The following is a 15,611-nucleotide window of genomic DNA, read 5'->3' as shown; positions in this document are numbered from 1 at the left end:
CGCGAAGTCGAGCACTTTACGGTAGCACAGTTTAACGAGGACCAATACCGCACACCCTCGGTCCCTACGCAGACTGATCCAAGTGGTCACCCACCCGCACACTGATCACAGCCAGTGATGCTTGACTTCGGTGATCTGCTGGGAACCGTGTCTTAACGATCAGTCCACTGCGGGACTTTCAAGTTAAAATATTTTAATCTATATGAAAATCAAGAGAGAAACTAACATACTTCCTTCCTCTATGACTTTCCACACGCTAATGGGGAAAGCATGTGAAGTGTTGCCATAGGAAAAGAGTTCTGCTCTACGCCACCTGCAGCCCATTTCGATCGCCAATGATGGAGTTTCAGTATCGTCTGTTTGAGTTCAATTATGTCATTAAAACGTTTTCGTGGTTTTCAGTTGTGTTTAATGTAAATTCTAATTATTTTCATTCAAAAAGTCTTTCAAAATATGATTTTACTCCTGTTTTTAAATTACAAGATACTTTGATAACTGGGTTGTGTACAAAAACAAAAAAGTACAAAAGTAAGAAGAGCATTTCACAACATTTACAAAGATGATAGGCCATCTATCAAGGATGGTAAAAAAATGATTGATTATTAAATAATGATTTTATTGCTTTAATGAACATTTAGCTGGAATCCTATTACCGCTCAGGAATCTGAAGGACTTTTTTGTTGTTTTCCTTTGAGTGCAACGCAAGATTAGATGATTTTAGTTCTTAATTGAAATGGGTTATTTTTCTAGTTTTCATAAATATAATTGTACTTCGATACTTAAATTGCGAGTTACTTTGATTTCTGCGTTGAGTTAATAAAAAGATCTTTTCGTTATATTTAGAAAGATGATACCCTATCTGTCAAGGATAATAATAATAATAAAAAAATGGTTGCTTATAAAAAAAAAATTCATTGAGATAACGATGAACATTTAGCTGGAACCCAATCCAATTACCTCCAAACTATCAATAAAAAAAAACATTTTCCTGGTTTTCCTTTGAGTGCGACACAAAATTTGATTATTATAATTTAATCTTAATTACAATAAATTTATCTTATAAAACTTTTATAGACATCATTGTACCCCGATACTTAAACTGCGACTTACTTTGTTTTATGGGTTGTGTTAAAAGTAAGAACAGCATTTCGTTATATTCCCAAAAATGCTAAAATAAGCATTTATAATTAAATTATAATAGAACCAGGAGCTTCAAACTAGTAACTATGATTGAATAAGCAAGTATCCTTCCTTCGATTGTTATTAACCCAAGTTCTGAAAACTGAAAATAAACAAAACCGAAACTTAAATATATAATTTTCCGTAATCTGAATGAACTTTGGTTTTAAAATTAAAATAATAATTTAAAAAAAAGTAAATTATAAGCGATGTAGACACCTTTAAGCAATATGCAAAATAATAAATTGGTTTTCAGAAATAAAAAGAAAAATTGAACTTAAACTGCTTTTTAATGATTAACATTGATTACACTCACTGCGGGAATGTCCGAAAATAGTATACATAAAGATGTGAGCGCCACTTTTTATTCATAAAACCGGTGTGCCAATGGCGTATTGCTTTTCGAAAGAAAAAAAAAACAATTTTTTGTGGTTTATTTCATTTTTATAGTAATTGTTTAGTTGCAATAGTTATGAAATGGAATATTACAATATCATAAAGTATAACGATGGATAATGGAAGGTGTTTTCTACATTGGGGAACGCTGCAAGCTCGGTGTCGCCTAAATTTCCGGGTTACTGCTTCCGTTGTATTTTAAAGCCATTTGGCATCATTGTGTTTTGAGATTTTTGCAAACAATGTATTTGATTACTTATTACTTGTGTTTACAATGCTAACAATACTGTTGTTTACAATGCTAAAAGAGTTAACACTAACGTAAGATGGTGCATAGCTTGTAACAAGAACAAACGTTAATAAACTTATGGAAAGAGGCCATATCAAGACTGCCAAAAAAGCGAGTTATTCAAAATCTAGCAACCATGTCACCTTTTTTAACAATAAATCTCTAAAAAACTAAAACAAATTTTCACTTCAAACTCACCAGAATTACATATTAGCATTAATATCTTATGAAATATGGCAGATTTGAGCTCAGAAATTATCTAATTTATTTCTTTTATTGAAAACAAAATTATCAGTTTGAAAATATCGCGTATCAGAATAACATGTAGTTAGCAGCTGCAAACTTATTAACCGGAACTAAAGTAGGTACCGAGCTCGAGATTGTTATTGTTTACATTTCTGTTGAAAACACCATCCATAACGCACTGTCTTGCGTCGAAGACTTTCAATTTGCAATTGATCGCAATTTGCAATTTGATCGGCAAGCTAATTCTATTGCCTAGAAGAACTTGGGTTGACCGAAGTTTGGGCGCTGTAGCCCATTTCGATCGCTATTTTTTTCTTGCACACTTTTTTGAATATAATTTCTTGAATAACTACCATATTTTCTAGATCATGAATATCTATAATATCCTTGTCAATAAAAGAGAGTTGTGGCCGCGATGGATATAAGTGTTGAATTTCTAAATAAAGTAAATAATTTAAAATGGTTTTTAGTGTGACTCCTTAACCAGAGGGCCATTTCCCTTACGGAAAAATTGAAGCATTTTTAAGGTATAAATGAGGTTGTTATTCAAATACGTTGCTAGGGGGAAAAGGGTACATATGAATGCCACAAAATTTACCTCAGATATACCTTTTATATATTTCCAGAAGTATACATATATTAACCTGAGATTTTTCATCTTACATCTGAGGAGAGGTGGATATTTAATACTTATAATGTGTTTTGTTTTCAACCTCAGGTTATTGATTATTAACCTGAAGTATATTTTTTACACCTTGTGGAAGTATTTATTCAACAACCTAAGGTGTTTCATTTAGCACTTCAGGTTATTCTGGATCTATCTCAAGTGTATTTTTTCACAGTTGTAAAGGTAATTTTTCACTGAAGTGCGGTGCTTTATGCTCTACCTCAGATTATCATATTTCAACCTCGAGTATATATTTTTATTCTTATAGAGGTATTTTTTTATCAACTTAAGGTATATCAATTTTGCACATTAAGTTATTATAGCTCAATCTCAAGTGTATTTTTTGACCGTTAAATAAATTATTTTTTATGAACGTGAGGTATTCCATGTTATACATTAGGTTATTAGTATAGATTCATAAAGTTACGGTGTTTATTTCTCTACCTAAGATGCGCCATTTTACACTTTCGATAATTATAAATCAACCTCTAATGCATTTTTTGACACTTGGAAAGGTAATTTTTTATTAACGTAAGGTGTTCCTTCCATGTTCAACTTCAGGTCCTATTATTTTTTAACATGAGGTACGTATTTTTATTTTTAGAAGTATTAATTTATCAACCTAAAATGCGACGTTTTACACTTCAAGCTTTTCTAGCTCAATCTAAAGTTGCTGTCTTTTTAATACTTACAACGGTAATAATTCAGAAACGTTCAATGTTATACGGTCCACCTAGTTTATTAATTTTTAACCTCATTATTATTTATATTATACAAAGAATAGTGCTTTATATTTTTTCACTAAACTTTATATTTTTTTCACTAGTACAGATCGCAATTTATGAACCTGAAGTTTTTGATCTTACACCTTAGGCAGTAATTGCTTCTTTTATCTAGATATAAAAGAAAATTTTAAATACATAATTCTTCTGTAATTTTAATAGATTCAAATAAATTATCTTGAAATGACACTTATCCAAATTCCACAGTTAAAAAAAACTATTTGTGGGAAATCACATTTTTATAAGGCAGATGTCTGAGGTGCTTGATTTTTAAAGCTATAGAACTGCAATTTTAAATAATTAGTCAGCTGACATTCAAAGTATTTTTTTTATTTAGAACTAAAATTTCATTTTTTTTTTTAATACAAACCCAAAAATTTTTTTTAAATATTGATTCTGTCTCCCTGTCAAAACTTGGAAGTATTGGAACCTAAAAGTAAAGACTATGAATTAGTGAGAAAGTCATATTTACAATAATTGTGGCTGGGTTTAAAATATGAGAATCATATGATCTTCAACAGAATTTATTAAACAAAATAAACTTTGTTTCATGATTTAAGTTAACTGTATGAAATTAATCTTCTTTTTCAGATCAATGACAATCCAATCCGTCATTTCTATTCAATCCTTATAGCTAAAAACGTTTAAAAGTGTAACAGGTACAGCAGCCACAAAATAAAATACGCTGAAAAAAGTATTATCTTTAACAACCTTTATAGAAATTCAAATATATAATTCCAATCTTATAAGGAAATTTTAATACGTTTTATTTTACAATAATTGAGCCAACATCTTTCCTTATGGTACTTATAAGCTTAATAATTAGAATTTCTTTCCTTTTTTCTTACCAATTTTTACATAAATTCAATAAGAATAGTCAATATTTTTAAACTTTTAGCCAAACTAATAGCTTTTTAATCAATTTTTGAAGCTGATTCTGAAAAGGACTTCCGTTATAGTCAATCGCATCACAGTTTCGCAAAATATAGTTATTTTAATCACCAATGTTATCAAGAATCAACAATCGTTTAATAACATAAACTGTTAAAGTTAGGTACCAATTTTATGCATTTTTTGCAGCCAGTCTAATAAAACTAACCACAAGCTGATAGGATCATTTGTTTTAAAGATGTGAGCAATTTTATGAGAAGAAAATGTCAAAGCGAAAACGATTTGAAATAATGCTCTTAAAAGAGGTTGAGTAAAATATTTTCTATGTAATTTATAATACCGAGCAGAATAAAACTAATTGTTAGTTGCTACAATCATTTGTTTAAATATAAAAACATATCTCATAGGGTGAAATTTAAAAAAAGAAAAAAATGCATATAGCTTTCAAGCAATAAATGCTTCTATTTGCAATTGATTTTCAATTCAGTATTAAAATTACATACGAAACAATATTGACTTATTTCCAAAAAATGCAGCTGCATAAAAATGCTCATAACCTTGAAACAAATTGTCATATCAACTTGAAATTATCAGCATGAAATTATCATATCAACTTCTGCTTAGTAAATAATTAACATGGGTAACTTGCGAAAAAATAACATGTAGCAAAAAGTAACAGTTCTGTAATCAAACATGAAAAAGTGAGCTAGTACAGTTATTAGTTTTCAGTTGCCAAATATCGAGCAAACTATTGTCATCAGTAGAGCCCGGATTTTGATGACCTAAAAAGTCTCAACTAATGCCCTTAAAAAGTGCAAAAAATGCCCTTAAAAAGTGCGAAAAATGCCCTTAAAAATGCGATAAATGTGCTAAAAATGCCTTATGACATGACTTAAATAAGGAAAAAATATTAAACTAAAACAATGTTTTACTCTTTAAAATTATTATGAGTCATTTCAAAAAATATAAAGCAATGCAATACTTGTTCTACGTTCATTAAAGTTTGAAAAATATGTTTTACATCCTAAAATAACAAAAAAAGAGGAAAATATATTGACTCCAAAACATTTTCATTTTGTACAGAAACTTTAATGAATATAACAACTTCCATCTCATAATATTACTAAATATCAGAATTACATTGGATTATTAAATGTTTTTTGATATTTTGAAATGTAAACGAGCGTCTCTTGTCTTAAAGCAAATTTTTATTCCTGGAGAAGAAAATTTCCTAGAAAATTGTAATGTTCTAAACTATACAAAACAGAGAAAATGGGAAAGCTGTAACAAAGAATTACTTCTAAAGATTTTATATCAATCAATAACATAGTGGAAAAACATAATGGCATGCAGGTGGTATTGAGAGCTACAATATGAAATTTAAAATTATAAGACAAATATTGCATTTCATGTAATAAAAATGCCCCAATAAATAATGAAAATAGGAAAAAATTAACAAAAAGCTTAAAAAATGCTTTAAAATGCAAAATACGGCCCAAAATTTAGAAAAAAATGCCCTATAAATCTTAAAAAATGCTCTAAAGGACAAAAAATGTCCAAAAATGCAAAAAAATGTAAATGTCATCAAAATCCGGGCCTTAGTCATCAGCAATTACGTAAATTCAGTAGTTTATTACGTGAGATTACTTTTTCTTTTTGGTATAAATGCTGAACTATTTCCCTGGAAAAGGCTGATGAGCAGTAGCTTGCCAGCCACTTCTTCCTCGTTGCTGCACCTGTGCTATATACGACCTAGGACATCTCAATATCAGGAAGCCACTTGTGGATAAGCTCTGCGAATATATATAAATAAACTAAGAATAAATTTAAATATTTAAGTTCTTACTTTACTAACTATACTTCAAACTTTTTAACTGTCTTAAGAATATGTACTTACAGGTTCACAAAAATGATTTTTATATATAATTGATCAGATAAAATTATTTTTTATTATTGCAGACTAGGCTAATTTATTTATACCATAATTGATGTCAGTGAGCTTAAATGTACATATTATTTCATTAGCAAATACTTCTTACATGAAAAATTCTCACTTTATTTAATTTTAGTCTTTTTAAAAATGAAGTAAAAATCCTTCTGTAGTTTAAACACTTGGCGTTATTTTTCCACCTGGGCCCACTTAAAAATACCTGTCTTTAAACTCACTCATTTTCTTAACTTCTNATTACGAGATTATATCTTTACTTTTTTTTTTTTTTTTCATTTTTAGCAGTTCAAAAACTGCATCCTTACCAATATTTTATTTTTATTTTTCTTATGCAATTATTAAACCAATTTTTTCTTTTAAATTATCAACTGATTGTTTTATAAGTGTAAATTGGTAACTAAACAAACAAAAATGCATGTAATTAAAGATATTTCAATTTTCTGAGTTCTAGAAACAAAATTTAAAATGAAATAATTAAAGATGACAATATTTATTATGTGTTTTATTTATATAAAAAAAAGAAGAAGAAAAACCATTTTACTAAACTGTAATACATCACTTTGTAATCTATAAAACGCCGACCAGGTGACCGAGTGGTTAGTGTGCCTAACTGCGGAGCCGATGGTTGCGGGTTCGAATCCCGCTCAGGGCAGGGATGTTTATTTCTCTCTGTGTTCTATGTCCTTTCTCTTTTGTGTGAATGTGACCCGCCCTATAAACGGGTTTGTGGTTGTGTGACGTGGGCGACGCTGCTCTACCGCCGTGGCTTCGCCACAGGTGCCCACTGGGTAACGAGAAGAGAGTAGCAGTTCTGGCACTCCTGGCCAATGGAACAATACATCTCAAGTGCCCGCCATTAAAAAAAATCTATAAAACAAATTATATCTAATACGCAGACCCATTACACACATTGCATAATTTATTTAGAATGTAATCTCTTCAGGGTATGTTAAAATATAAGAATAAAAAAGGTCCACCTGGTTTATTAATTTTTAACCACACTATATAAAGAATATAATATATATAAAGATATTATATATATTATATGAAGAATAATGTATATCATTACATTTTTTCACTAGAGGTCTTAATTTATCAACCTGAAGTTTTTAATATTAAACCTTCGGCAGTTAACTTGCTTCATTTGTTAAGCTATAAAATAAAGTTTCAAATGCACAATTCTTCAGTAATTTTAATAAATTGAATTAAATCATCTTGAAATACCACTTAACAAAATTCCACAGTTAGTAAAAATTATTTGTGAGAACTCATATTTTTCGAAGATAGTTGTCTAAGGTGCTTGAATTTTTATAGCTATAAAACTACAAATTTAAATAATTAGTCAGTTGAAATGCAAATTACTTTTATTTAAAACTAAAATGTCATTTTTTTTCAAACCAACAAAATTATTTCAAACATTGATTCTGTCTCCCTGTCAAAACTTGGAAGTATTAGAACCTAAAAGAAAGAAAATATGAATTAGTGAGAAAGTCATATTTACAATAATTGTGGCTGGCTTTAAAATATGAGAATCATATGATCTTCAACAGAATTTATTAAACAAAGTAAACTTTTTTCATGATTTAAATTAACTGTATGAAATTAATCTTCTTTTTCAGATCAATGGCATTCCATTCTATCATTTTTATTCAATCCCCATAGCTAAAAGCTTTAAAAAGTGTAACAGGTACAATAGCCACAAAATAAAATACACCGAAAGAAGTATTATCTTTAACAACCTTTATAGAAATTCAAATATATAATATTAGTAAGAAAGTCATACTTACAATAATAGTGACAGGTTTTAAAATATTAGAAATTGTTTTTTTCATGGTTTAAATTAACTGGATGAAATTAATTCCCTTTTTCAGATGAATGGCATTCCATTTCGCTAAATCCTCTCGCTTCGCTTCCAATCCTCGTTGCTAAAAAGCATGACAAGTACCACAACCACAAAATAAAATACACTGAAGAAAGTAATACCATTTACAACATTTTTACAGAAATTCAAATATATAATTCCAGTCTCATGATGAAATTTTAGCAGTTTTAATTTCCTTTACATCTGGTATCATTATGATACTTGTAATTTTGATAATTAGATGTTCTTTCTTTTTTTCTTACACATCTTTAAACTCAATTGGCGATCGAAATGGGCTATAGGTGGCGCAGAGCGGAACTCCTTACCTATGGCAACACTTCGCATGCTTTCACCATATTAGCATGGAGAGGGCCAAAACCATATTAGGGCCAAAAGCATGGAACCGGTCTTCTCCCCAGATGGCATATTCGAGCGTTGCGATCGCGAATAAACCAGTCTATATTTTTAAACCTTTTGTCAAACTTCATGAAACTGATAACCGTTTTGCTAATTTTTGACGCTGATTCTGAGAAGAACTCCCGTCATTGTCAATCACATCAGAGGTTCTTAAAAAATAGTTAATCTAATTTTTTTTAATCAATGTCAACAACAATCAACAACAATCAAGAATCAACAACCGCTTAATAAATTAAAATTTTAAAGTTATGTACCAATTTTTACACTCTATCAAATAAAACTAATTATAAGCTGGTTAGGATAATTTGTTTTAAACTTGTGAGCAATTTTATGTGAGGAAAATGTCTAAGAGAAAACAATTTGAAATAATGCTTTAAAAGAAGTTGAATAAAATAACTCTTATATAACTTATAATACCGAGAAGAATAAAATTAATCGTTAGTTGTTGCAAACATTAGTTTAAATATAAAAACATGTCCCATAAGATGAAATTCAAAAAAATGCAGATAACTTTTAAAAAATAAATGTTTTTATTTGCAATTGATTTTTATTCAACTAAGCATTAAAATTGCATAAAAAAAACAATACTGACTTATTTCTAAAAAATTTGAGATTTCCGAAATTCGCTAATTTTTGAAGTAGAGAACCATAAACAGCTACATAAAAATGCTCATAACCTTGAAACAAATTGTCATATAAACTTGAAATCGGGTTTTTATTTAATTCTGCTTAATATTCCAATAAGTAATAACAATCTGCCTAGTAAACAATTAGGTATAAATTAAAGGACTTAGTAGGTATAAATTAAATGACTTTATACACCCCAATAAATACCTCACTCTTTTAGTTGAAATAAGGTAAATATTTCAATACCTCTTTTGTCACAAGTATCAGAAAAGCAACCTTGTCTACCTTAGAATTCATTTCATCAATTTGGTTGGCATGAAGTGAATTTAAAACAACCTCAAAATAAGCTTAAGTATAAATAAAATGACTTCATACACCTCAATAAATACCTCACTCTCTTTAGGCGAAATAAGGTAATTTTTTTTTTGCACCTTAAATACCTCTTTTATTACAAGAGTCAGAAAAACAACCTGATATACCTTAAAAATGACCTTATCTGTCTGGTTGATAAGAAGTTAATTTAAAGCAACCTCAAATTGAGCTTAGATATAAATAAAATGACTTCATAGACCCCAATAAATACCTCACTCTCTTTAGTTGAAATAAGGTAAATTTTTTTATCCCTCATTAAGACCTTTTTTGTTATAAGCATTAAAAAAACAACCCTTTACCTTGAAAATCACCTCATCAGCCTAGTTGATTTGAAGTGAATTTTAAACAACCTCAAAATGTGCTGAAGTGTACGCAAAACAACCTCGTACACTTCAATTACAACCTTTACGAGGTATAATTTTTATGGTTGTTTTCTCAGCAACCTCAAATATACCTCAAAATAACCTCGATACCACAAAACAACTTCAAATATACCTTAAATTTTCGTAAGGGTAGTTGAAATGAGATAAATTTTTTTATACCTCATAAATACCTTTTTTGTTATAAGTGTAAAAAAAAAGAACCTGTATTCCTTGAATATCATCCCGCACAAAATTCAATTGCAGCCAGTCGGACAAAACTTGGCGTGACAATAGCATTGGTGTTCCCTTCCCTAATTTATGGCACTGCGCCACAGATGTATAGGGTTAACTTAATATATATCGCGGCTGCTAAGACAATTCCTCAAAATAAAGTATTAATGTCGAAAACAAGCACCCACCAAAGAAGGGTTAAAATGATAATTTACTTTTTTCATAACTAACGCAGAGTTTTTGTCATATTTTTCTTCAATCATTGGAACTAAACACACTTTTCTTACTCTTTGGACCATACTATTCATTGTTTTCTAATTCCTGTGAATATTTTGAATTATTATTTAATATTTTATGATTTTTAATTGTTTATTATAATATGCTTATATCGTATGCTTAAATTTTCAGTTAGTAGCATGTGGCCCGGAACGGTAGACTTTAATGACGTAGTAGCCACTTTTTCCTCAAACCTAATGACTGAATTGTCAGAATTCTGCGGGAGATTTCCGTATCGTGATCGGTGGCAGAATAATGGCCAAGTCTTGACAACTTCCCCCCCCCCAATGAGAAATTGAAAAAAAGAAGAAAAAAAACAGGACAGAAAGGGACCAACTCGAAAGGTATAACGGTATGGAGATATTTCCATATCGTTATCTATCGCTCCAACTACAGTCACCAAGGTGCCAAATAGATTTTAAAACTTGCAAATTTAAAAAAAAAAACACGTAGATCTTTGCCTGGGGGTGGATACGAGTTATACATTTCGAGTTGGTCCCTTTCTGAGATGTTTTTTAAGTTTTCTCGCTGGCTGCTGCATGGAAGTTGCTAGATTTGACGATTATTCTGCCATAGATCACAATGCGGAAATCTCCCTGATATAACTCGTAACCACCACCCGGGCAAACATCTACATATTTTAAAAAAAGAAATAAATTGCAAGTGTAAAATCTATTTGGCACCTTGGTGATTGTAGTTGGCGAGACAGATCACAATCCGGAAATATCCCCCGAACGCAGTCTAAACTAGGTATTTTAGACTCGGTTCCATGATTTACCTTGTCTAAACATTAAACTAGGCTTCAGTAACTCAAATGTAGTCCTGTAGAGGATTAGCCAGACCTGGCAAGACTAAGCTGATAGGATGTATCAGCACTGAAATTTTGCCGGTTGATAAATTTATTAAATCAGGTGGAAAGAGTCTTGTCTGTCGCCATTGTCACTGTTCGAAAATGTTTTGTTTACATTTGCTTTTACAAGAAAACTATGCAAGTGATCATGTGACTAAAATTGAACTTACGATTCTCTGATTATTAAGTCACCGTGATAGCTGTTTAAATCAACCTATTATTTGTTGTTGTTTATTATTTTTATCAATCTTTATATTTAAATCTATGTGATTATGCATAAATTGTATTAAATATTTTTTATTAATTTTTTAGAAGATAGATAAGTAAGAATGGTTGAAGTAGCACCAGAAAAAGATATTGCCAGTAGTTTGTTTGATGCAGAAAATTATGATAATGATGTGAGTAACACCTTGCTATTCGAAATACAGTGAAACCTCTGTTAAAAGGACACTCTTGGGAGCAATAAAATTGTCCGTTTACGGGAAGGGTACACTAATAATGAAGTTTAACGCTCTAAATTGTTTTTAGAATAATTGCAATGATGTAGAAAAAAGTTAATCTACAATAACTATTTACAATGATATTTATTTAAACTTTAAAAAATACTTTTTTCAATACAATAACAAATATATCAAAACATTTGATATATGTGTACACATAATTCTAGAAGTAGCTATAGAGAAATGAGTATGTTCTTCCTATTTTCACAAACATTCATGTTAGTCATGATACCGAATATATGCTTTTAGTGCTATGTCACTTCCTGAGACGGTTTGATTATTGGGTTAACACCCCTATCACTTGAGAGGAAACATGGCAATTCCTCCTTGAATAATAAGTTCCCCACTATGCACAGAAAAAAGGAAAGCATCAATGCATACCTGTAAGGCAGGAGGTTCTATGTCATATTCACAATTGTACATCTGCCAAATGTCTAAATAAATGTTTCATTAATATGAACACCTTAATGACTAGATTTCTGTTCTCTTTTTTAACCAAGTTGTGTTAAAAAATAGTCTCCAAATTGATAATATGTTGAAAGAAATTTTCAGTGGGGAAAAGAAATTGAGAACATTTATAAACCTTAAATTTTAAGGTATATCAGCTTGTGGGTTCTCATAACCAGTATTATTGAGATAAAAAGATCAAAAAATGCCACTGTCTAAAATATTTCACATGAGCAGTATCATTTTCTCTCCTTTCTTTGCAAAGATAAAGATAAAAGGAGAATGATTGATTTTTTTAGTAGTGAAATAGCTTAATATTTTTAATTGTGGATAAGGTAAAAAAAAATTACATGCTTTAAAAATGGAAAGTTACATATTTGTTCCTTAGACACATAGAAACATTGAGAAATTTGCAGTTTTTAGAAGAAAAAAAAAGAGGACACTTGTGCCACGACAGACCTGTAGCCCTAATTATAGCTAATGGTTGAATCATAATTAAATGTTAGAATTTATGATTAAGTACACAAGACTGTACAACACGGAATATCTCGCTTTGTGTTTTGTGGATATAATTAATTTACATTTTAGCTACTAGCTTGGCAGTTCAAATTTTAACCATATTAAAACAATGGTCACTATTTCATTTTAGTGTTAATTAAAAAAGTGTTAAATTAATTTGACTAATAGATCTGTTATTTGTCATTGCATTTTTTGATTAGTTTATCTACTATTATATAATTATTAAATAACTGATTAATTTTTATTTATCTGAAAGTTAGACTGTATAGATAGCATGAACTTTTACAGTGATTTGCTGAAACATAGTCTTAGGAAGACCATAGGTCTTAACACATCAGAAATGTAATGGCTGCTGTTCAAAATATCAGGAATGTGAACAACAGTTATGTCACCTATACCATTTGTTTAAGTGTTCGGTCAATTAGACCATGTTGAGAGTAAGTTTACATTGCACTTTTTCCATGCTGCTGCTTTACAAATGTGACCATCATGGTACTGTATACAGGATCTAGATTAATCTGTAAAGATAACATGCTATAATTACTGTGTCCAGATTTGTTGCTTATCACACTTGAATATCAAAACTTGCCGAATTGCAGAGAGCATCTTCTTATTAGGTTTACACATTAGAATTAATGTGGTCATTTGTTTATTATTTCAGCCTCAAATTGCACTTGCCTGGGCAGGTACTGCTGTGGAACATATGGAAATTCATTTCAATGTAAGAATTTTAATTTCTAAACCTAAAAGTTATGTATCTAATTTTTTAATTGTTTATTAATCTCTCTGACACAAGCTTGCTATTTTTTTTTTTTTTAATGAAAAAGCTAGTGAGAATTAAAATAAAATTCTATCCAAACATGTTCACTTTCAAACATGCGTATAGCTAACTAGCTCGCTATTATTTTTCTTCTTCTTTGAAATGAAGACAAACATTCTATCATAACAATTTGTATTTAGTTGATTAAAATAATCTTTATATTTTAACATAATTATGTATAAAAAAAACCACTAACAATGGCACATTAGTACAAAAATTTGGTTGTCTTTAGTTTTTTTAATTCAGATACCTAATTGTTAAAAATATTTCTTTGATTTTCAAAACTAAAATTCTCTATTAGTATAAGGTTCCCTCTTCAAAATAACATTTATAATTCGGCTATAAACTTCTACTTGATAGAAAATTAATAGTTATTTCTATAAATTTTCTATAAATATTGCAGCTAATACTTATAAAGAAATGTTTTAACGATTTTGAATTCTATAAAAAAGTATAAAATGCATTTTTTTTTTTCAAGAGTGATTGAGAATGGTGTTATTAGATAATACTGCAAATAGCTTTGTTTTATAATTTTTGTTAAATTAGTCTAAAAAGTATTTACAACCAAAAGTTTGATAAGCAAAATGGAAATATATTGAAAAATTTTTTTTTGCTGTGTATTCATTTTCAATCTAATGATTTGTCATTCTTATTACTAATATTCCTCTTTGAAAAATGTTTTTTTATAAAGTGTTAAACAAATTTTTTCGAGATCACAAATATTTTTTATAATTTATTATCTTCTGAAGTTAAAGGTTTATAGGAAAATCTATGAGTTTTTAAAAAGACTTACATTAAAATAAAAAAGCACTATAAGTGCATGAAAAGTAACTTTACTCTATAATATTATTTAACGTTGAACAGATTTGTTGTTCATCAAAATTCGTATTGAAATTTTATTTCAAGAAGAAATATAATTTTATTATAACTAATGATACAGCATGTAACTCCAATATCAAAATTGGTTTTCTCTTAGTTCTACAGTAAGTATATTTTAAAAAAGTTTGCTTTAAGTTTTAATTTGAAACTCTTATAAATGTGAATGAGATGCATGTGGTTAAAATAGGGTTTTAAATGAAATTTTCTCAAAATTGCATTTTGAAGAATTGATAACTTTGATTATAATGTGATTTTAATAAAAAATTCACTGTCTCCTAAATAAATCTAGATAATTTTGTAAATTTTTTTTTTTTAATAACGGCAGGCACTTGAACTTTTCGTTCTTCACTTCGGAAGTGTTGCTCATTTAGCGTTACCCAGTGGGCACCTGTGAACCTAAGTCACGGAGGCGAGCAACATTACCCACGCCACACTGCCACAAACCCGTTCATAGGGCGGGACACATTCACACATCACACGCAACAGAGGACAACACAGAGAGAAACATCCATGCCCAGAGCGGGATTCGAACCCGCAGCCATTGGCTTCGCAGTCGGGCACGCTAACAGCTCGGCCACCTGGCCGGCATTTTGTCAAAATGAGAAGTTAACATTTGCAATGGTGTCAGAAATTTATAGCATAGTAGTCTCATCATTTAGGATTTTAAAAGAAGTTAGGTGTGATTGATGATTACATTATAATTATTTAACCAGCTTTCATGATAGCAGTTAATGCAAAATTGCTTTAAAAATGCATGCATTCACTATAGAACAACCTGCAATAGTGCAATTTCCAGTGACAGAATGTGAGAGTAATGCTAACATTCATTGTTAAATGTTAATTCATAAAACGTGAATAATTCAAGAAATAGAAAAAAAAACTGAAGTATAATGCCAAATAAATATTTAATCTTATTTTGTACTAGAATGGTTTTGTTTTGATTTTTTTCTTCTTAATCTATAAAATTTTTTTAATTAAAATATTTAATTCAAATTTGTATTTCTCATTAAATTTTTTTTTCAGAATTTATATTTACTATACACAATATATAT

The 15,611-nt window shown here is 29.5% G+C and overlaps 1 protein-coding gene and 1 long non-coding RNA gene across 3 annotated transcripts in view; one reads left to right on the top strand and one right to left on the bottom strand.

The window, feature by feature from the left end:
• The window catches only part of LOC139427221 (uncharacterized), a 423,254-nt gene that overhangs the window by 305,359 nt on the left and 102,284 nt on the right, over positions 1-15,611 (bottom strand). The window lies entirely within an intron of this gene.
• LOC107449517 (protein PBDC1) overlaps positions 10,079-15,611 on the top strand; it is a 13,386-nt gene continuing 7,853 nt past the window's right edge. Inside the window, exons 1-3 of one of the 2 annotated variants that reach the window (XM_016065065.3) lie at positions 10,079-10,591; positions 11,707-11,792; positions 13,522-13,581. In XM_016065065.3, coding sequence (XP_015920551.1) covers positions 11,724-11,792; positions 13,522-13,581 — 129 coding nt within the window. In that variant the 5' untranslated portion in view covers positions 10,079-10,591; positions 11,707-11,723. The remainder of the gene's footprint in view (positions 10,592-11,706; positions 11,793-13,521; positions 13,582-15,611) is intronic. The other variant, XM_016065067.3, reaches the window with a different exon arrangement.

This window comes from Parasteatoda tepidariorum, chromosome X2 (genome assembly GCF_043381705.1).
Source record: "Parasteatoda tepidariorum isolate YZ-2023 chromosome X2, CAS_Ptep_4.0, whole genome shotgun sequence".
Taxonomy (NCBI): Eukaryota; Metazoa; Arthropoda; class Arachnida; order Araneae; family Theridiidae; genus Parasteatoda; species Parasteatoda tepidariorum.
The sequence above is the reverse complement of the archived record's forward strand: the minus strand, read 5'-3'. Positions and strand labels throughout refer to the sequence as shown.